At 40.5% G+C, this 23,305-nt stretch overlaps 1 protein-coding gene across 2 annotated transcripts in view; it reads right to left on the reverse strand.

Annotated features, from left to right (window-relative positions):
- Window positions 1-23,305, reverse strand: part of LOC122555793 (serine/threonine-protein phosphatase 2A regulatory subunit B'' subunit alpha) — a 183,455-nt gene that overhangs the window by 75,102 nt on the left and 85,048 nt on the right. For both annotated transcript variants that reach the window (XM_087993750.1, XM_043701935.2), the window contains exon 2: window positions 3,677-3,928. In XM_087993750.1, the coding sequence (XP_087849876.1) occupies window positions 3,677-3,928 (252 nt within the window). The remainder of the gene's footprint in view (window positions 1-3,676; window positions 3,929-23,305) is intronic.

A 23,305-nucleotide genomic window follows, 5' to 3' on the forward strand; every position in this document is an offset into this window, starting at 1 on the left:
ACTAATCTGTTCTCTGTTCTGGATACTGGTAAGCACAATGGTTTCACACAGGTATGTGAGTGAGGATAAGCACATGGTACTGCAGGTGCCTCAGCAGTATAGGAGAGACTGAAGAGTGAAAAAGCATTAATGAGAGATACTTGTTAGTTTAGGGAACAGACAGGTGCATCTGCAGCTATAGACATGACTCCAGGATGATAAGTTCACCCCCTCCCCTTCTGTACTGTATCATTCTACGCATATGAGGGCACACAAATGCATTGCTGAAAATAAAGTGGGGAGCACTTCAGATTCTCAGGACACTATCTGGCTATAGGTGAGATGGCACCCATAAGAGCCAGATAGATTGCACCTAAACAGAGTCAGGACTAAATTCCTGGCAGGGTGTTTACCAGTGCAGCTGGGGAGGGTTATAACTACATCAGCATGGGTGGGGAAACCAGGATTATATAGAGGAATACCAGGGTGAAATATAGGAGAGACCATTAACATCAGAGTAGAGAAGAGTATGCTTTACGTAGTATTAGAAGTAAGGAGAAATCTAAACCAGGACTTTGGTGTATGAATGTGAATGCACAGTGAATAGTAAATAAGATTGGAGAGCTATACATGCATTTTTCCATATGGAATTATGGTACTGCAGTCATTACAGACACCTAGCTCAATGAGGACCAGGACTGGGATATTCTTGGAAGCAAGATATTCAGAAAAGATAGGAGAAGAACAAAGAGGGTGAGGGGGGTGCTGGTATTGATTAAGGAGAGCATTGCTGTGCTAGAGAAAGAGAATGTCTCAGAGGATTCAAGACCAAAATCAATTTAGGAGGAGCCAAGGAATAGAAAAGGTGCAATTACACTGCTTGGTGTAGTCTATAGATCATTGATTAGTGGAAAGGATGTAGAGGAACAAATTTGCAAGGCAGTTACAGAAAGATGCAAACATTATTGTGCTGTTATAATGGATAATTATCCAAATGCAGACTGGAACAGAGGTGGTGTAAAAGCAGAGAGGTAAGCATTTTTCATTTGCATTCAGGATTATTTTCTACAGCAATGTGTGTCCAGTCTATTGACAAAGAACACAATACATGATCTGTTTCTTGGAAATGAGGTAGGCCAAGGTGATCAAGTATCAGTGAGACAACATTTAGCAGACAATGATCATTTTATAAGGTTTAGAATGATAGTGGAAAAGAGTAATGGACAATTCAGAGTAAGAATTATTAATTAGAAGAGAGCTAATTTCAAGAACAGAGCCCGGTCAGATAGACTGGAACCAAAATTTTAATGGGAAACATTTTGGCCGAATAATGGGCCACCTTCAAGAAGAGGTGGTCTGGAAAAGGTATATTCCTCAGAAGGAAAAGGTGGGGCAAGCAAATCCAGGGCTCCTTAGATGAATGAGAAAGAAATTAAGATAATGTGGAAAAAATTTACATTTAACATGTGTCAGGACAAAATACAGTTGAAAAACAACCTTAATACAGAACGATCAGAAAGGAGGTGAAAAAAAAATGGAGAAGTAAAGAGAGGTTATGAAGAGAGACTTGGAATTAATATAAAAGCCATACCCCAAATATTGGCAGATAAATAGTAAAGGTTTATTAAAAGGAGGAGTAGGGACCAAAACTGGGGATTTACACATGGAGGCAAGAGGCATAACTGAGGTATTAAATTCACACCCTGACTTTTCAAAGGAAGCATCTTCCCCAGCCATACTTACGTGTGACAAAAGGTCATTCATCCATCCACTTCTACCTGCAGAGAAGTGATAATAGGGTTTCAATACTGATTGGACTTTTGATAGTGACCTCCCCTCCCCTTATAGGGCAAATCAGTGAATTTATTGTGAGAACTTTTATTTCATAAAATCCTATATTGTCAAGTTTATGCTCACAACTGCGGTATATCTGTGCTGTAAGTTACTTGAACATCAATCCAAGGCCTCACATTCAAATTGCTTGTAAAAGCAGCAAATGCAATGTGAGGGAAAAGAAAATCTTCACAGACTAGTTATGATCTGGAAATGTGATGGAGGCATGTTCAATGGAGGCATTCAAGAGGGCATTAGATGATTATTGGAAGTGAAACAAGTGCAGCGTATTGTTGAATGGATAGCAGAATGGCAATAAGTCATAATGTTAATTTGGAGAACTAGTGCAGACATGGTAGTCCAAATGGTCTCCCTCAGGACCATAGAAATTTTGTGATTTTAGGGTGAGCTGTAGAGATTTTACTTTAGAATTAGAACCCCTACAGTGTGAAAACAGGCCCTTCGGCCCAACATGTCCACACCGACCCTCCACAGAGTAACCCACCCAAATCCATTCCCCTACCTTATATTTACCCCTGACTAATGCACCGAGCCTGCACATCCCTGAATACTGTGGGCAATTTAGCACGGCTAATTCACCGAACCTGCACATCTTTGGATTGTGGGAGGAAATCGGAACACTCAGAGGAAGCACACGCAGACATGGGGAGAATGTGCAAACGCCACATAGAGTCGCCCGAGGAGGGAGTTGAAGCCAGGTCCCTGGCACTGTGATGCAGCAGTGCTAACCACTGAGCCACAGTGCCACCATACAGTGGGAGTATCTCTCCAATGTGAGAGAAAGGTGGGAGGATCTCTCCAAGGACCAACTCCTCCCAACATTTCCCTTTCTTGTCACCTCTTATGAAACCTCCAGGGAAGGGATCATTCCAGGCAAAGTGGAACTGCCCATAATTCCCCAGCATACAGTAGCTGGCAAATTATGGGTGGCAATTCAGACTCACCTGTAATTGACTCAGGTCTTTACCTTACTTATACTACTATACTGTTACCTTGCAGTTAATTTTGTTTTGCCTTTGATGAAAATATACTGAAACAGGAATGAGGAGCAAGCACAGCAATCACTACGTGCAACTACTGAAAAATCATGGAATTGAATCAGTTGGGAGCATTTCCATCTGGGTCAGAATGTTGTGGCCCATTCGAAGAAACTGGAGTTCAAAATCTAGACACACTTTCTTTCTGTAACCTCTTTCTTTTAAAGTCATTGCTCAAAGGGATAAACCATTGGGCATGATATTTGACAGATTGCAGATGCAATTCTGACCTTGGACTGATGTTCCAGCAACCTAGAGCATAAATATATAGCAGTATCAATTGTGAGCTTAAACATTTACTTGACAAACTGCAGCAATACAGAACATTATGAAATAAAAGTTGTCACAATAAATTCACTGATCTGCCCTATAATTTGGGGGGGGGGTGCCAAGGTCCAATCAGTATGGAAACCCTATTATCACCACTCTGAGGTAGCTTCCTGCAGTGTAGGCAGGGATAAATGATTGACCTCTTGTCACATGCAAGTGTAGCTGACGAGGGTGGCAAGCTGAAGTCTAATGATGGAAGATCTCTCAATCTGGTAGAAAAATAATTGGCAGACAAGAATCAATCTTTAAAAGAGTAGTTTAACACCTCCAATTGGCAATATTTTGCTTTGGAGGCCAGTGACAGTATGCAGATTCCTGATGATATTTATGACCAATAACTAAACAACCACAACAATAACATTAGGTTTAGAATTCTAGTGGAGTAGATACAAGGGAAAATTTACATTTACATTAAACTGGAAAAACAAACTTTCCTTGTCATGCATGATTTTTTATTAAAACACACTTGCCCCTACCTTTGTGATTTTGCCCATTTCATAAATATCAGCTTTCTCATCCTCAAGTTCGGCAAAGGCTGCTTGAACCTTGGAAATGGTCTCGTCGTGGTTGTTGGTAGCACTTGGAAGTCCTTTCGGGAAGTAGAAGCGTGGAATGTTTATGGATACAGGAGTGCTGACAACTACTTTATTTGAAGGGGGAGGACTGGGAGCAATATTTGTCACAGCAGGGGGTGGAGTTCCAGGTTTCTTTTCTTTACTGCTTTGGACCTGTAAAACAAATAACAGAACATGTAACATAAGCTCTGCACTTGTTCTCTTCAAAGGTTCCAATGGGCATGGTTTTACATCATACATACATTAATTTAAATGCTTTTTTCATGTTTAATGGAAATATGTATCACTGATATGGGACCACGTCATGTAGACAAGGAGGCTTTCCAAACCGATGGAAAACATAGGGCACAATGCTGTTTAATCAGAGGAGTAACAATGTTCTATTTAGCATTAAGCTTTATCAGTTCACATTTTACATATGCTTAAATATTTTATAAGTGCAGCCTCGCTGATTAGTGGGCCCTTCCAGAGCAGTCTTTTTGCTAATTTTATTGGCTCAAAGTAAAATAGGTACAGGTCAGGTGGTTGTGAAAGAGATTAGAAATTTGGGAAAGTTCCTGACCCCACAAATCCCTCTCCATTAAAGAGGTTTCAGGCTGCTATATTTTCATTCCAGTGAGATGTCAGGATGTGGGCGAGATGGAGGTCAGCCTATTGCCTTCAGTGGTAGCCCAAGTAACATTGAAGGCAAACTGTATATGAGATAGGGAGGCCAGAAGGACTGCCTTTATTCATTGAGACACCAACTCAATTGTAGTCATGTTTGTCTGGCCTCATGTTGCTCTCCCTTGCCCCATATCTCACATGTTCACTCCACGCTCCCCCACAATTCACCATGTACCTCATATCTCTTATCATCCTTTTATAATTCATGCCTCATGAATCCTCCATATACATTCTTTCAATATCACCATGTAGAGATAAGCAGTTATAATGACATCATCTGGAAATTGTATCTATAAAAGTGGACATCTGCGACTCTTTTACGATCTCCTGATGGAGACATATGGGTCTTTTTTTCCCTCTGGTTAGAAATAGTTAAAACGCCCAAGAGTTAATGTAAACTGTGTATAGTTACTGAGTTGGAACAACATTTTGTTCTCAAAAACAAAAGGTCTCTTCGGCTAAGATTTATTATTGTCTATTCTCCATCACAAATTGCTGAATTGCCCCTTAGATTAGCACTGGAAAGAGGATTGGTGACTGTACTCTACTCCAACCACAAGGCATCAATGACATTTTATTGTAACAAGAGGACAACAATGACCTTCTCATTGTTGTTATAACATCACCCACTTACTCAACTCACCCAAGTATTTGCTGACCCACCTCACCCATTGGCAAATTCCCCCCCCCCCCCCCCCCGCCACGAGGTGCACACCCACCTCAACCAATCACCCATCCCTGCCCACCTTGCACCCTACCAACTCATCCTTCTGCTACCACTCACTCATCTATATATTCACTCTTTGATCTACTCACTGACAGTCAGAGTCGTAGAGATGTACAGCACGGAAACAAAAACTTTGGTCCAACTTGTCCATGCTGACCAGATATCCTAAAATAATCTAGTCCCATTTACCAGCACTTGGCCTATATTCCTATAAACTCTATTCATATACCCATCCAGATTCTTTTAAATTCTGTAATTGTATCAGCCGCCACCAATTTCCCCCTGGCAGCTCATTTCATATATGCTCATTCTTCCATGTGAAAACATTGCCTCTTAGGTCCCATTTAAATCTTACCTGTCTCACCCTAAACCTATGCCCTCTAGTTCTGGACTCCTCCACCCTAGGGAAAAGATCTCGCCTATTTACCCTATCCATGCCCCTCACGATTTTATAAACCTCTATGAGGTCACCCCTCAACCTCCAACGCTCTAGGGAAAAACAGTCCCAGCCTATTCAACTGCTCCCTGTAGCTCAAATCCTCAAACCCTGGCAACATCCTTGTAGATCTTTCCTGAATCCTTTCAAGTTTCACAACATCCTTCTGATTCTGCACTCTTATTTTCTTTGTAATTCATGCATAGGATATGGGCGGGACCAACATTTATTTCCTATCCCCAATGACCCTTGAGAAGGTAGTGGTGAGTTGCCATACTCAATATAACGTTGCTAATGTCATAAAAGGGGTGCAGGTCCTGAATTCCCCTGACTGTAAACTCCACTCTGACAGAATTCTTAAAGCTATGCTGCGCTTTTATGAAAGCTCTGCTCAGAAGATCCCAGTAAAAATCCACAGCAGCTCAAGGTGAGGGAATCTATGAGCCCAGTGGCAATTGACTATGTGTGGTCCCATGTAGAAGCATAAAGTAGCAGCATTACAAAATTCACAACGAAAAAGTAGTAACTACAAATCATCTCATCGCTTGTATATTAATATCATTTCAGTGAAAGTGAATCATTGCAGTTCTGCCTCCCGACCAAAGAATTTTTGACATGCACCTTCCTAATTAAGACATTGCCACTTTAGTCATGACTGTAATATTTAGCAGGAAGCCGGGTGCAGATCTGAGGTTCAGAACAGCAGGGAATGTTGTTAAAAGAATTCCATGGCACCAACATAAGACTGAAGATCTCGAAGACAACACGCTGCAGACGACGGGGACGGCTTTCCTGTTTGGGAAGTGCGCCGCTTGCACGAGTTTGCTAGAAAGTGAGAAACGAAGCCACAGAAAACCCCAGGCAGCAGCGGCCACAACTCAGTTCCGCCTGTCCCCCAAACCAGTGTTAAGTAGGAACTGTGGACCCGACATCCGATTGTATCCAGGATGGCTGGCCAGTCAGGAGAGGCACCTCACATTCACTCCAGTGTTTTGCTGCACAAGGGAACAAAGCTGCTGATCTTAGATTTTCATGAACACTTCCTGTGATGAAACCCTTCCTTAGGGTAGTCCTACAATAGGTAAAGGAAAGGATTCTGCTCATTCATCATTACAAATCAATTAAAAGGGTGAAAAGTCACTCCCATATCCATAGTAAGAAGTACTAAATCTCCATATAATTCAACTAACGCGGGCAACGTAAATCAGATAAAAAGACAAACACAATAAACTCCACAGATTTCCTTCAGACTTTAACCCTTTGAGAGCTCGAAAATGCTGCCACGCACCTTTTTTCTTTCGTATAGCATCTGCAGAAATTACTCTCTGTAAATTCTGAATGACAGACATGGTGAAGAGTAAGTAGAAAAACGGACAGACACCATCGACAGTGCTTTGGAGTGAAGAGCCAATGCTGGAGCCCGGCGAGACCCCGGGGACAGAAAATGCTGCTGCTGTCCTCAAAGGGTTAAAATGTTAAAACCAGGGCCACTGGACCAGGTACAAGGCGAATGTCGGCTGGAGTGCGCGGTGAGGTTTGAGTTTGCAGTTTGCGACTGAGCGCCGTCTATCTCCCAGCACATTATTATTCACTGCTCCATTTCATTGCCGAGGAAAGATTGAACAAAGAAGCTGATAAACCCCCTCCCTTTGCTCTCAGGACCCCAGTGTACCACAAAGATGCCTGCACTGAAATAAACTTATCTACACCCTGAAGTGGTTAACCACAAAACGAACTGGGATTAAACAAATGGCAACATTTACCGGGTGGGGTTAAAGTGTCAAATTTGCATCATTGTGGTCAGGCTTCCTTTCATCCCACAATTTGCCGCCTTTTCAAATTCCAGCTTGGCTTTGTTTAGATCAGAGTGGTGCTGGAAAAGCACAGCAGGTCAGGCAGCATCAGCTGATGAAGGGCTTTTGCCCGAAATGTCGATTTTCCTGCTCCTCGGATGCTGCCTGACCTGCTGTGCTTTTCCAGCACCACACTGATCTAAACTCTGGTTTCCAGCATCTGCAGCCCTCACTTTTGTCCAGCTTGGCTTGCCTACCCGCGGTTGCTTATCTTAACTCACCTTTTATGGAGTGTTGATCTAGGGATACAGCTCTCCAACACTGCGCATACGAGACCATATATAAATGGTAACATGTTTGCAATGTGATATTTTAATGCTGCAATTAAAACATTTAATTGTAAAACGTTGGGTTTTTTTCTGGATTTTGTACCAATTTTGTGGTGAGGGTTAGTGGGTAAGATTTTCAAAACATTTAAAAGACAACTTTGAAGTGCTCCTAACATAACGCTTGCCTTCGCTTTAAACGAAACTGAAGTTACCTTTATTCCCACCCCCGCACCTTTCAATTTCACGGTTGGATGAACAAAGCTAAAGTACATGCTCTGCATTTCAGAACTGTGCAAATGAGGTTTTAATCTAGGAGAAAGTGAAGACTGCAGATGCTGGAGATCAGAGTCGAGAGTGTGGTGCTGGAAAAGCACAGCAGGTCAGGCAGCATCCGAGGAGCAGGAGAATCGATGTTTCAGGCAGGAGCCTGATGAAAGGTCCTGCCTGAAACGTCGATTTTCCATACATTGCAACAATGCCTACTCTTCTTATCATTGTCTGTAAAATGGTTTGGGATACTCTGAGGTTATGAAAAGTGCATACAAATAGAAATTATTTCTTTGTTTCCATTTGACAAAGGAATAACAAAATGCCATCGTCATTATTCAACTTTAAAAAGTTGAATTCAACACATATTTAACATATTTATAATGATAATGGTTGTACAGCTTCCACCTTTGCTAGTTCTTCCAGGATACATTTCATGGCTGATCCAACATCTGTCACATCTACTTTCCTGCCATTTCCCTGTAACCCTTGATTTGCCATCTGAATTCTGAGGAGAAAGTGAGGACTGCAGATGCTGGAGATCAGAGCTGAAAATGTGTTGCTGGAAAAGCGCAGCAGGCCAGGCAGCATCCAGGCAACAGGAGAATCAACGTCTCGGGCACAAGCCCTTCTTCAGGAATGAATTCTGAGCCTAACAGCCTTTATTTTAAAGAAAATGCAAGTGAGGGATTTTTGCCCATTAACCACATATTAGCAAGATTGCTGATCATTGTCTGTTATTTATTAAATGGTTGACTTCAATATCTCTGACAGTAGAGCATTTTTCTCTGTGGAAAATAACTAATTGTGAACAAATATACTACAGGAAAAAACTCTCTTGTCACAGCACTACAATTCATAAATTCAACCCAATGAAGCCTAACTATTTTCTGTTTGGATATTAAATTGCAGGAGGTGGGAGAGGAAGGAAGAAATATCATCGAGCTGTTAGTCTAACTCCTGTTTGAAAGGTGCTTCTTAGTTCAGGATAACAGTTAGTGTGCAAAGCATGTTAATCTGCGATACTACTTGTGACATGCTTATAAAAGAAGTACACCAAAGGAGTTATTTTGTTTTGGGAAGCTTGGGCAGTCTCCCAGGCAGGAGTTCTATCCAGCCTGATTGGTGGTGGACAGAATTAATTCTCTATCTGATAGCCAAAGAACATTGGAGCAGATGAGGAAGAGGTTTAACAACATGGTGTCAGCTGCCAAGGTAGGACTGGCCAGTATTGCACTGCACTAGATCTAATAGATGGGCATAGTTTGCATGGCAGGGCTTTCTCCTGCCCTTTTAAAATAAAGAGTATTGTCTCCTCTTTCCAAGTTTCACACACAAGCCTGTACTGCATTAAGACTGCCATGCAGATTTATATTGTTGTCACAATACTTTCTTTAGAAGTGAAGCCCGTAAATCAATCTTGAATAGTATCTGCACAATGCATGTTCATTTACTTGTATAAATGCTAGGATGTAGAGTGGGAACTTGATCCTCATTTTATCAGTGCTCCTCTAACATCTTGAAGCTCATTCTTCACATGCGTTACTGGAAAGTGTATAATACGACAATAAACAAACTGGAGGACAGCATCCTATTTCTAAACCATTTGGATATTTTCAAGTGACCTGTTGGAACCCAAGTGCCTATGAAAGCAGACCAAGATTATATTTTCTCACAACAAAGGGATAAGGCATCTATCTATTTCTCACTTTTGTTTCATTCCTCACATGTATTCATTTTCCCTTGTTGTAAATAATATCCACTCTCTTTACTGGTAAACCCAACAGCCCTCTGCAGGTTTCACCACACCATATGTCATTCAGTCCTTCTGCAGCAAGAATGAACTCAGTAATTTTCATTCCAGGGATTTTGATCATTTGTTTACCAGGTGAGAGACAGTAAGCGAATAGGTAGACAAGTAGGAGGCTGGGAGAACATAGCAAGCCTGGCAGTGTCAGAAGATGGAGAAGTCGACGTTTCAGGTCTAACCCTTCAGGCAGTCCTGAAGAAGGGTTACACCCAAAAACATTGACTTCTCCACCTCCTGATGCTGCCTGGCTTGCTGTGTTCTTCCAGCCTCCTGTCTGTCTACCTTGGGTTCCAGCATCTGAAGTTTTTTTGTCTCTAAGTAAGTGAACAGGAACAGGCAATGGTAGCTCATGTCCTTCCTCAGCTGCAATATCTGGACTCAACTCATAGGGCATCCATTCAAAATTAGGAGCCATCAAAAAGCAACTTTTTTTGCTGTTATTGGGAATTGAGCCAAGGACAGGCATAGTTCCCCATCTTGCCATTTAGTGCAAATTCTTTTAAGTTCTCTATCAACGTTATTGCTTTGAGTTCAGTCAAAACCTTTAAATGTTTGAAACACAATCAAAAACTCTATATATTTAAAATGTTATATCTTATTGTTACATACCCAGGACTGGGATTTTAACACTTCTCACGCTGGCAGGTTTCAAGGTGGTGAGGGTACCTAAAATCTAGGGGGTGGCCTGCTTGCCAGTGACCAACATGCCCTTGTCCCCATCGCAATTTTCCTAGTCACGGGTGCAGAGTTGGATTAAGCTGTGGCAGTAAATACCCTTGTGAAGTCACCAGCCTGGCAGGTTTCCCTCCTTAACTGGACCGAATTAGAGCATTCCTTATAAGGTCTTAGCCACCCACATTTTTTTTTCAGCCATGTCTTCTCCAGGTCCAAACCACACTGCACTTGCCAAGGTAGGCCAACTTGGCAACTGGCAAGACATTCAATCACTTGCAATGTAATCCACCCAAATTTCAAACCTTTATACATCATATATGTATAGATTACACACTTTTCACCACAATCTGAAATTCAAAACCCTTGAAGGAAGTAATGAAACTCTTACAAATGTACATACAAAATGTTTTTTGTCTAAAGGCACGGTGGCTCAGTGGTTAGCATTGCTGACTCAATTCCAGCCTCGGGTGACTGTGTGGAGTTTGGACATTCTCCCCGTGTCTCTGTGGGTTTCCTCTGGGTGCTCCAGTTTCCTCCCATAATCGAAAGATGTGCAGGTTAGGCGAATTGGCCATGCTAAATTGCCCATAGTGTTAGGTGCATTTGTCAGGGCTAAATATAGGGTAGGGGAATGGGTCTGGGTGGGTTACCCCTCAGACGGTCGGTGTGGATGTGTTGAGCCAAATTGCCTGATGCTGCAGTTTTCAAGGGATGAAACCTTTTGAGTGGCTTCACACAGAGAAATAATATCAACCATTTTGTCTTGAAGGAATTATTTGGATTGGACCATTGTGTGGAGTTTGGGATAGCAATTTTCCACCAAATGTTGCACCTTTCTTGCAGAGAACTGCCTATACTTTGCTGAGCAGCACATCCTAACAATATGACCAAGTCTGGAAAATTAATCTTTGACAATGTCTGGTAGGAAACTGTTATCAATAGATATCTGCTAGGTAAGAGAATTAAGGCAGGAAATAAAGACCAGGCAGAGACCTGCCTTGTTCGAACTGAACGGTGGAGCAGAACTGAAGGGCTGAAAGGTCTTCTCTCATTTACACGTCAGAAGCTGTTGAATTATTTCATCCCATAGAAAATGTAAAATAAGTTAAATGGGGAAGGGGGGGGGGGCTGGAATCTGAAATAAACAAGTACACAAAAGGGGTACTAAATCAAAGCAATTGAAATGTCAGAGGAGAAAAATATGCAGAGTGGAAAACCCAAAAAGAAAGAAAACAGAAATAGCAGTTGGAATAAGTACAGTATTACACTAACTAAAAATAGCAAGCAGCTGTAGAGAGATTAACAGGAAGGCTTTGTGACAATAAACAGTACATATTTCAGATAACAAATTCCTAAATGTACTGTTACAAAGCCACGCTTTCTGTCAAAAATGGCTTTGTATATTAACTGGCAGAAAACCATAGATTGAGTTTTACAAGATCGAAACGTCATTCTGGTCAGCTAAGATAACAGTTTATAAGATGATTTAACATCTTCATGATTGTACCTGACACATTTCAAAGACATTAAGTGAAATCAATTTGTCTGGAAAGCCTCAGAAGAAAAAAATAATTACTTTAAAGAAGTGTGAATTGGGTCATCTCCTAACTCTTCACAGGACATCTAATCACTAGGTGTTTTCACCTGGGTGGGGACTGTGCCTTAAGTAAAAGCACCTCTGGCACTGAACTCCTGCCAAAAAATAACTCATTCAACTATAACCTTATCAAATTGAAACCATGGACTTGGAATCCACAAATCATAGATGTATCTGGGCGACTGGTCAGTTGGGGAGTGTGGATCACGTGATGGGCCAGATTTGTTGAAGAAGTTCATTTCGTCAGAACAGAAATGAGAACAGAAGAGGCTGAAAACAAATGTGCTCAAGCCCTGTTTGCTATTTGACCATCCACACAACAAAAACAGAGTTATTAAAAATAAACCCAGCAGCTGCGGGCTCTAGAAGAAAAGATAAATTGACCATCAATATCGTCCAATCCTGGCCTCAATGCCAAGAGAACACAGAGTCCTGCCTGGAACAATCCAGGTTCATCAATCTACAAGAACTATTTACCTTTAATATTTTTATGGGATTCTAACAAACTTACTTAATTTGTTCTCCTACTCATTTTACCTGAACGTGTGGTATGTGTGTGTGAGTGAACTTCGAGTGCATGTGTACATGAAACTCAGAGGTTTATTTAGACTTGGGATTAATTACAATAAATATCCTGTTTACTTTTTAAGAAAATCTACAATGGAATTTGACTGTGTCTTTTACTGTCATAGCATGCAAACAGTTGCAGTCATTGAATTAGCAACAATATCTTGTTAAAAGTCCTGTTATAGTCAAACAACGAAGAGGAAGAGAAAGGCGCAATCCTAGCCCCAAGGTTTATAGCAGTAATAAAAATAAAGTTTGCTATAATCCCAGAGATCCACAGGGCTGCTCTCAAAACCAAGGCAGAAAGAATTGAAGCTGTTGGTGAAAAGATTATTTCAGTAGCAATTCCTCACACAGGGTGTAAGATTTCTCCATTGATATCATTGAGACAATGCACACTCACTGTAGAGGTGGTGGCCTGTGTGTGCTGCCTGCCCCAGGGAATCAATGTAGTCTGTGTTGTGTGGTTTTAAAGCAGGGTAACATGAATGAATCACTTCCCCCCACCGCCCTCATTATGTGTGTACTTGATATGCTAAGCATTTGTGTGCACAGTTAAATGAAATGACCAGAAAAAAACCTGAATACAACAGGAAAAACACAGGGGCCATGGTGTCTTAGAAAAAGGGTCTGAATGTGAGAATGTTATGCTTAGTCAAAGATCCCATGATGAGTTTATTTTTTAATAAACAGAAAGCTTTAAAAGGACATATATTTGTAGGAGCACACACCGATAAAAATCAATTTGAGTGCCAAAACCCATGTCAGAACAGACTATCAATATACAATCCATACTGACAGATAACATTCACATGAGTATCTTTGTGTCGTTACTCAAATATCTGACTTTTTTTTTAGAACAATAGCTTTAAATGCAAGTTCAATCTACTCAGCCATCTTTATATCTACTGCCTAATTTAATGTAATTGATGAAATGACAACAAAATAGTTAAAACACTGACACATATCGCAATCAAACTTGGGCTAGATATTTTCTAATCCATCTGTAAAGACATGGTATTCCACATTTGTGGAGCGTGTTGGACTCGAACCCAGGCCTCCTGCTTCAGTGTTAGGGACACTACCAGTGCATTATGAGAGCCCTCTAAATATTTTCTAATCAACCAGTTCAGAGATGCTATGATGCATTTCTGGAGCAGTTGGGACTTGAACCCAAGTTTTCTGACTCAGAAGTACCACTGCGCCATAAGAGACCCTAACAGGCTTATTATGTACAGCATCTGTGAGTGAAATGGTCACAATTTAATCCTGGTGACATAAGGCTCCCACAGAGGACTCTGTTCCTATTTAAAAATTATGACATTAAGACAATACTTATCATTGACTCTAAAGTTATCTTTTTCAGTGGCTAAAAAGTCTTGGCGAACTTAAATTAGTTTACAGTTTTTCAGGGTGTAGTTCACTGATATTTCCTTATCTTTTCTAGATGGGATTTACTTCTGCACTCCTGTTTCTTAACTTGTAAATCATTGAAACTTTCCTCTGGAACCTTTTGTGCTGTGCAGTAATGTCTCTGATCAGTCAGGAAACTGAAGCCATACTCCCATTTACACAGTCATGTACAATAGTATCACCAAGAGCTTGGCTTCTTTCACTTGTTATTATGTTTGAACAGAAGCTTAAATAAAAGGGCACTTTGGAAAGAAACAGGAACATTCAGCTCACATTGTCCATTTAATTCTTCTCATCTGTTGTTCTATAGCTTTTTACTGGACTGAAATGTCTATGATTTTTAAAAGGAAAAAATTAACTTGCATTACACAATGCTGAATGAAAAGACCTCTATTATGAACAATATTTTCTATTAATTCCATATAAACCACTTATTCTCCTGCACAAAAATGTCTGTTAAATCAAAATCAAGGGAATAAACAGAAATCCACATCCTGGAATAAGCCACTGGCTATTCTTAACATGGCAGGGGCTGACTTGACTTCTTGGACTGCAACACTGCAATATGATATAATATGAGCTTTCCCTATGTGTTACACATCTCTAACAGACATCACAAAAACTGTGTTCTTGTTGAGACTGATGTCTTGAAGTTTATTAACCACACTATGTACATTTCACTGTTATCTCAGACTTACACTCTGTGTACTGGAAGGCCAAATGTTGTGATGTCAACTGTCTTGAAGGTACCTGTCTGATTTGAAATCTATATAAAAATATACCCCCCCCCCCCCACCTTTTCTTCAGACCTGATAAACAGCTAGAAGGATGGATACAGATTTGTTATCTTCACACATGAAGCTCACACTTCAGTGGATGTATGACATAACCAGTTCTAATCCTTATACAATTATCATGACTTGAATGTGCAGCATCACTCTGCAACATGCTGTCTGTCATGACAGATGGATATGTGTCATTTATTATAATTGTGTGGCTGAATTCTGGGACTAATGATGTACTTTCAGTATCTGAGTCTTCATCCTTTTTGATGAATGGTTGATTATATGCAGTTCATATGTGTCATTTATTTCTTTGCAAGACTCGACCATTGCTCATAACAACTATGCATGATCTGAGCTGAACACAACATTGTAGCCTTTTGGAGTTTGACTTCCTGCTTTTTTCCTCAATGATATCCTGTCAGAGTTCCAGTTATTTAAAATAAATGTTTGCTTCATGGATCAACAAATAGTTAATGAGGGGAAAAGCAGGTAGTCAAATTTCTAATTGTCTTGAGAAATGAAGGATTTAAAAGTAATTCCTCAGGAATTTCAGAGGTCCTGACAAAATTTTCCAAGATTTAGAAGTCTAGCTTAAAGTTTGGGACAATTTCAGTCAACACTGGCTTGATTTCAGCTTTTCAAACCAATTAGCTGCCACTAACTAGCCGTCACCACTAAATGCCATCATTACATATTTTCTTGGGCATAACACTATTGTCAGTATCATATGATTTCAGCGTTCCTTGAGCCCTTGTAACATATATACATGAAGATTTGTTTAGGCAGATATCTTGAAGTTTATGAATAACACTAACTATTTATGAAGTTATAAAATATCAGTCTTACAAATAGTCTGGGTCATATGCATACTGCTGCTACTATGGTCACTGCTACAAGAATAATAATAGCAGTAACACTCATGGTAAAACCATGTTGCTGCTTTCCATAGTTCCCTATACTCTTCTTCTTTTTGCTATTGTCAGCAGTTCTTGAATCCTTCAGTTTAGTTTCTCAATTAATGGACTCTTCCTTATTTCCTTCTTCCTCCTCTTGTTGATTTTATGGGTAATGGTCTCTGATTGTCTCTGATTTAGAATCTGAAGCCCTCCTCGTTTTAATGTTGAACTCTGCCATGCATCCTCAATCCTTAACTTTATAAAGGGCTGTTTATTTATTTTCATCTCCCTCTAGTCCAATTGTTTTGTTGTAGTATTTGCTACCTGCAGCTGAGATCACTGGTACATGATCATGGCTAATACAACTCAAATTCTCCGCTGGGGGGGAATAAGTGATGCTTATTCTGACATCACAATTCTCTGTCATCACAACTATCAATGAATGTACTTCCAGACTCCATAATAACCCAGTAAGGCCTGATGTGTAGGGAATTAACTCTCTGTAATAATTGTGCCAATCAGTGTCAGAGTTTAAAAATGTTTTACCTAATTATAGTGTCTCTTGTCAGAATCTTGCTCCTTTTCACAGTCAGGTTCAATATCGCCTTCCTTGTTTCTTCATTTTGTTGGGTTCATAAGCTAATTTTTTTTACCATTTCTGGAAAGGGAGAGTCTAGAAGAGAGCAGTGTAACTTTTTCATATTGTTGATCTGTGCAAGGATTGCAGTCATTATTTTGCAGTGTTATGATCATATTTCAGTTTGAATTGTATCATTGCCAACTGTATTCCTAAGAACACTTGGAAAGTATTCCAATGATTTTCCATTTAAGACAATCAACATTCAACACAGTTATGATTACACACTGAGAAAAAGCAGGTTGTGAAATTAACAAGAGGAATTTGGCTTTTAACAAATGAGAAATAATCAAAAGTTAGTAGATACTTGTCATTCAAGTAGAAGTGGATGAGCGTACAGATCACAGTGTACTGCAATAATACTGAACCTCGTTGTATGAAGATCCTCTGCTAATTTACCAAAGACATAATGCATTTAATGACAAACAGGATTACGCTTTTGTTAAATAAATTAATTAATTAATTTTACCCAGCTGTGTAAACATGTTCACCTATTAATGATTACGAGTACTGTTTCAATGTCATATCTGATGTCAATCATAGTTAGAGTCTAGTGCTTTTAGCCCTGCTCATCTGTGAGCCAGTTCCTGGGACTCCGATCTCCCAGTATGCTTTCTCATTGAATTAGCAAACCTGCAGACTCTCAAAGAAAAAAAAATTGGACTTGTGATTTGAGTAAGGGAATAGGTAGCAGATTAAATATAATTTAAAATTTCTGTCTCTGAACTTAATGTCACTGCGACCCAGCTGTGTAGGGAATGACATAGTACTGAGGATGACTAAGTCATATAGAACAGAAGGTTTGGTCATCGGTCTGTATGGGATCAGCTGCATTCAACTTACACACAAGACTATAATTACAGGAGCAGAATTAGGCCATTTGGCCCATTGAGTCTGCTCTGCCATTCAATCGTGGCTGCTATATTTCTCAAATCCATTCTCCTGCTTTCTCCTGTAACTTTTGAACCCCTTTACTAATCAAGAACCTATGATTCTCTGTCTTAAATATACTCAGTGGCATGGCCTCCGCAACCTTCTGTGGCAATGAGTTAGAGACATAGAGATGTACTGCACGGAAATAGACCCTGCGGTCCAACGCATCCATGCCAACCATATGTCCTAAACTCATCCAGTCCTATTTGCCAGCATTTGGCCCATATTCCTCTGAACCCTTCTTATTCATATACCCAGCCAGATGCCTTTTAAATGTTGTAATTGTACCAGTCTCCATCACTTCCTCTGGCAGCTATATACACACCACCCTCTGCGTGGAAAAGTTGGCTGTTACATCCTTTTTAATCTTTCCCCTCTCATTTTAAACCTATGCCCTCTAATTTTGGACTCCCCCCACCCCCACAGAAAAGATCTTGGCTATTCACTCTATCCATGGCCTTCATGATTTTATGAACCTCCATAAGGTCACCTGGATACTCCAGGAAGAATAGCCCTAGTCTGTAGCTCAAACCCTCCAACCCTGGCAACATTCTGAACCCTTTCAAGTTTCACAACATCCTTCCTATAACAGGGAGACCAGAATTGCACACAATATTTCAAATGTGGCCGAACCAATGTCCTGTACAGTCACAACATGATCTCCCAACTCCTATACTCAATGCGTTGACCAATAAAGGAAAGCATACCAAACACCTTCTTCACTACCCTGTCTACTTGGGACTCCACTTTCAAGGAACTATGGACCTGCACTCCAAGATCTATTTGTTCAGCAATACTCACCAGGACCATATCATTAAGTGTAGAACTCCTGCCCTGATTTGCCTTTCCAAAATTCAGCACCTCACATTTATCAAAATTAAACTCCATCTGCCACTCCTCGGCACATTGACCCATTTGATCAAGGTCCTGTTGTAGTCCCAGGTATCCTTTTTCACTGTTCACTACACTTCCAATTTTGGTGTCTTCTGCAAACCAGCCATATCTCCTTTGTTCACATCCAAATCATTTATAAAAAGCAGTGCACCCAGCACTGATCCTTGTGACATACCACTGGTCACTAGCCTCCAGTCTGAAACTCAACTCTCCACCATCACTCCCTGCCTTCCACCTTCAAGCCAGTCAAGTGGCTAATTCTCTCAGTATTTCAAATGATCTAACCTTCCTAACCAGTCTACCATGAGGAACCTTATCAAACACCTTACTGAAGTCCATATAGGTCAGGTCCACTGCCCTGGCCTCATCAGTCCTCTTTGTTACTTCTTCAAAAAACTCAATAAAGTTAGTGAGACTTCCCCCACAGATTCACTACCCTCTGGCTAAAGAAATTCCTCAACTCAGTTCTAAAGGGTCATGTCTTCACTCTAAGGTTGTGCCTTTGGGTCCCAGTTTTTCCCACCAGTGGAAACATCTTCTCTATGTCCACTCAATCCAAGCCTCTCAGTGTTCTACAAGTTTCAGTCAGATTTTCCTTCATCCTTAGTTCCGATGCAGAGATCTCAATCATCCCTTTGATGACAAGCCCTTCATCCCCTTTCTTGTAAACCTCCTCCAGATCCCCTTAAATACCAGTACAACTTTCCTTAGATAGGATCGAAATACATCCTTTCTCAGATAGGATTCCAAAACTGCTTACAATATTCCAAAATGTAACCTGACTAGAGCTTTATATAGTCTCAGCAATACATTCTGCAGAATTCCACTAGTCACTGGCTTCCATTCTGAAAAAGATGAGTTTATTCCCACTCGACGTTTTCTGTCAGTCAGCCAATCCTCTATCCATGCAACTATCTTGTCCCAAACACTATGGGCTCCCATCTTACTTACATTCACTGGCTCTCCTTTGTCTAACTTGCTTGTTATCTCGTCAAAGAATTCTAACATTCGTCAAGCATGACCTCCTCTTGATGAAGCCTGCTGACTCAGCTCTATTTTACCATGCACTTCCAAGTACTCCACAATCTCATCGCTAATAATGGAGTCTAGTCTCTTACCAACAATCGAGGCCAGGCTAACTGGCCTACAAATTTCCATCTTCTACCTCCCTTTCTTTTTAAACAGAGGCGTTACATTTGCCATTTTCCAGTCCTCTGTGAACCTCCCTAACTACAGTGATTCCTGAAAGATCACCACCAATGTTTCTACAATCTCTTCAGCTGTCTCCTTCAGAACCATGGATGTAGTCCATCAGTTTGGGCAATTTATCTAATTTCAGACATTTCAATTTCCCCAGCAACTTCTCCTTAGTGTTGACCACTACTCTCACCTATGCCCCTTGATGCTCATGAAATTCTGGTATATTACTTGTGTCTTCCACCATGAATACTGATGAAAAGTATCTAATCACATTCTCCCTCATTTCCTTGTTCCCCATTACTACTTCTCCAGCCTCATTCTCTAGCAGTCCAATTTCCACTCTTGCCTCTCTCTTACCTTTTATATATCTAAAATGCTGTTGTAATCTTCTTTACATTACTAGCTATTACCTTCAAATTTCACCTTTTCCTCCCTTGTTGCTTTTTTAGGCTGCTCTACTGGTTTTTAAAAGGATTCCAAATCCCTTGACTCCTTACTAACCCTCACGATATTGGAGGACTGCAATTGCCTTCAATATTTCATATGGTAAGTGCGGATGGGGTCAAACATAAGCTAAGGCTATGTGTGTGGATGTGCAAATGTCTCATATGATACTTCCATTGCTAAAGTATTACACTGTTTAAGGTTTTATACTCAATGTCAGTGATCCATTATAGAATCCCTACAGTATGGAAACAGGCCATTTGGCCCACTGGGTTAACCTATCTCTGTAACCCTGCATTTCCCATTGCTAACCTGCCTTGTCTGTACATCTCTGGACATAATGGGGCAATTCAGCATGGCCAATCTACCTAACCTGCACATCTTTGAACTGTGGGAGGGAACCAGAGCACCTGCAGGAAATCCACGCAGACCTGGAGAATTTGCAAACTCCACATAGACCATCGCCCAAGGCCAGAATCAAACCTGGGTCCCTGGCGTTGTGAGGCAGCAAAGCTAACCAGTGAGCCACCATACCACCTTGCATCCTAACTGCTGACCTCACAACAGATAGAAGCCAATGGGCTCTCACCACCCATTTAGAAATTTAAGCACTTCACTATATCACCTATAATTTGTGCTGTTCCAACAAAGAAAGCCCTATATTTTCAAAGATTTTTGAATTTTATTTTATCTGCTCAGACATTTTATCTGCTCAGACTATTATATGAAGAATGCCTAGTACCAGTGAGTGAGTACCATGGAGCATTCACCCATCATTGAGGTAAAGGGAGATATTACATTTATAATTTTGGGCTGGTGAGGTATGACAATTTTAAAAGACTGATCCTGACTCCAATTTTCAACTTTAGTAGAGCCTGGATAGTTTTGCGACACAGGGGTGGGATGGAAAGAAACCAACTCTCTTTCAGAAAGAATGGTAAATATTAAAGTAAGGTAACATATCTAAATTCAGCCACTAGTTTAAATTTGACTATCACTGACTTTGGGAAGCTCAGGGAGGCAAGATCTGCTGAATCCATAGACAAATGCCTTTCACATATGTGCTAGATGTAGTTTGTTTGCTTCAGCACTAATTCTGTTCATCCTCTGATCTCTGTTTTTCCCTCTGGCTCCAATCATTCTGCATAAATCCCTTCCCTACAACCCCCACCCCACCCCCAAAAGTCCAGACTTTATATTTACTGGGTAAAGATACAATTAATGTTTAAAGTGATTTTAAGTCTGTCATTCTCTGACACATTTCAGTTCTGAAGACTCATACCAGATTCAAAACATTAACTCTGTTTCTCTCTCCACAGATGCTGCTAGATCTACTGAATATCTCTAGCATTCTCTGCGTTTGTTTCAGATTTCCAGCATCTGCAATATTTTAAGTTTAATATATCAATGGTGTTTTATCATTCAAGTGAAACAAAATTATATGAACATTATACCTCCTGCATTTAAATACACTGAGAATTGTACCTTGGAATTTGGGCTAAGTTACAGAATGAATACTTTAAATCTGCTGTTACCAATGAAGAATCCAAAGTTATTGGGCTTCTTAAATCTTGGCACAGTTTCATTTTTGTTACGTTTCATAGCGACTTCCTCTCCCCAGCATATTTTCCTGAGTGACCGTCCTAAACTTACCCCATTAACTACCTACCAAACCCCTTTGGCACCACTCATCCGATGCTGACCTGATTCTCCGACATGACATCGCTGGAAGTACTCACCATCTTGGGGACATCCCTGCATGCAGACTATAACCTTTTAACATTAGATAGAGAGGTGATCCCAAAGGACTGGAGAAATGGGACACACTTACTCAAAAATATAAGGATAAGCCCAGTATTTAGGGTTTAACATTAATGGTGGGAAAGCTTTTTGAAGCACTAATTTGGGACAAAACTTATAATCACTTGGTTACATATGGTTTCATTAGCAAAAGTAAGCAAGGAGTTGTTTAAGGTTGATTGTGTTTCATTAACTTGATTGAAGTGTTACCAGAGAAGGTTGATGATAATATAGTTGATATTGTCTATGTGGACTTTCAATAGAAATTTGATAAAATGTCACTTAATTTACTTGGCAGTGAATTTAAAATGCATGAAACATCAAGGACCTTGGCAACTTTACATCTATTTAACAGAGGGCCTGTTGAATGTACAACATCAGTAAGCTTCTCATGGTCAGGAAGGAGAGATCAAGTCCAGAAAGAGACGCAGCCTGAGTGAGTCTATTGTTTGAGGATTTTGGAGGCAGTGTGGGAATTCGGTGCTTTTTTTGGCTCATAGTTTGCAAGGCTTTTTTTTAAACAGGATAAATTGAAGCCCAGGATCAGGGGCCCAGCACAAAAATGTGACATCACAGATAAACTGCATGTTCATTGGTCTGTAATAGATACTAAACTCAGTATGTCAATAGTCTGACGAGGGAAGGGACCACATTGGACCTGGTGTTGGGGAATGGGCCAGGCCAGGTGGTAGAAGTTGCAGTGGGGGATTTCTTTGCGAATAATGACCACAGGAAGTGGTGAAGGCTGGTACAATTACAACACTTAAAAGGCACCTAGGATGGGTACATAAATAGGAAGGTTTTAGAAGGATATGGGCCAAGTGCTGGCAAACAGGTCTAGATTAATTTAGGATATCTGGTCGGCATGGATGAGTTGGATTGAAGGGTCTGTTTCTGTTCTTGTACATCTCAATACTCATAGACAAAGATGAGAGTGGTCCTAAGGGAAGAGTACTAAACTGGGCCAAGACCAATTACATCAAAATTAGATGGAACTGGGAAATGTGGATTGGTCACAGCTATTTAAAGAGAAGTCCACATTTGATATGTGGGAGGCTTTCAAAGATAGTGCAGGATGGGTGTGTCCCTTTGAAAATAAGGGATAGGAAATGAAAGGTCAGTGAACCGTGGATGACAGGAGAAATTGTGCCACTAGCCAAGAGAAAAAAGGAAGTGTACATAAGGTCCAGGAGCTAAGAACAAAATGGGCCTTGGAGGAATATCGGGAGAGTAGGACCAATCTTAAATGAGGAATCAAACAGGTTAAAAGGGGTCATGTTACAACTTTAGCGAGCAGAATTAAGGAGAATCCCAAGGCCTTTTATTCTTATATAAGAAGCAAGAGGGTAACTAGAGAAAGGGTTGGTCCACTAAATGATAAGGAAGGAAGGTTGTGTGTCGAACCTGAGAAAATGGGTGAGATTCTCAATGATTACTTTGCATCAGTGTTCACTGAGGAGAGCAACATGATCAATGTTGAGATTAGATACAGAAGTTTGTTTACTTTGGATCACGTTGGCATAAGGAGGAAGATGTGTTGGGTAGGCTAAAAAGATATTAAGGTGGACAAAACCCCAGGACTGGACGGGTCTGTCCCAGGTTGCTGAGGGAGGCGAGAGAGGAAATAGCTGAGGCCCTGACAGATATCTTTGTAGCATCCT

The sequence above is a fragment of the Chiloscyllium plagiosum genome, unplaced genomic scaffold (genome assembly GCF_037043375.1).
Source record: "Chiloscyllium plagiosum isolate Xiang-an unplaced genomic scaffold, Cpla_swu_hap1 HiC_scaffold_13, whole genome shotgun sequence".
NCBI classification, from domain to species: Eukaryota; Metazoa; Chordata; class Chondrichthyes; order Orectolobiformes; family Hemiscylliidae; genus Chiloscyllium; species Chiloscyllium plagiosum.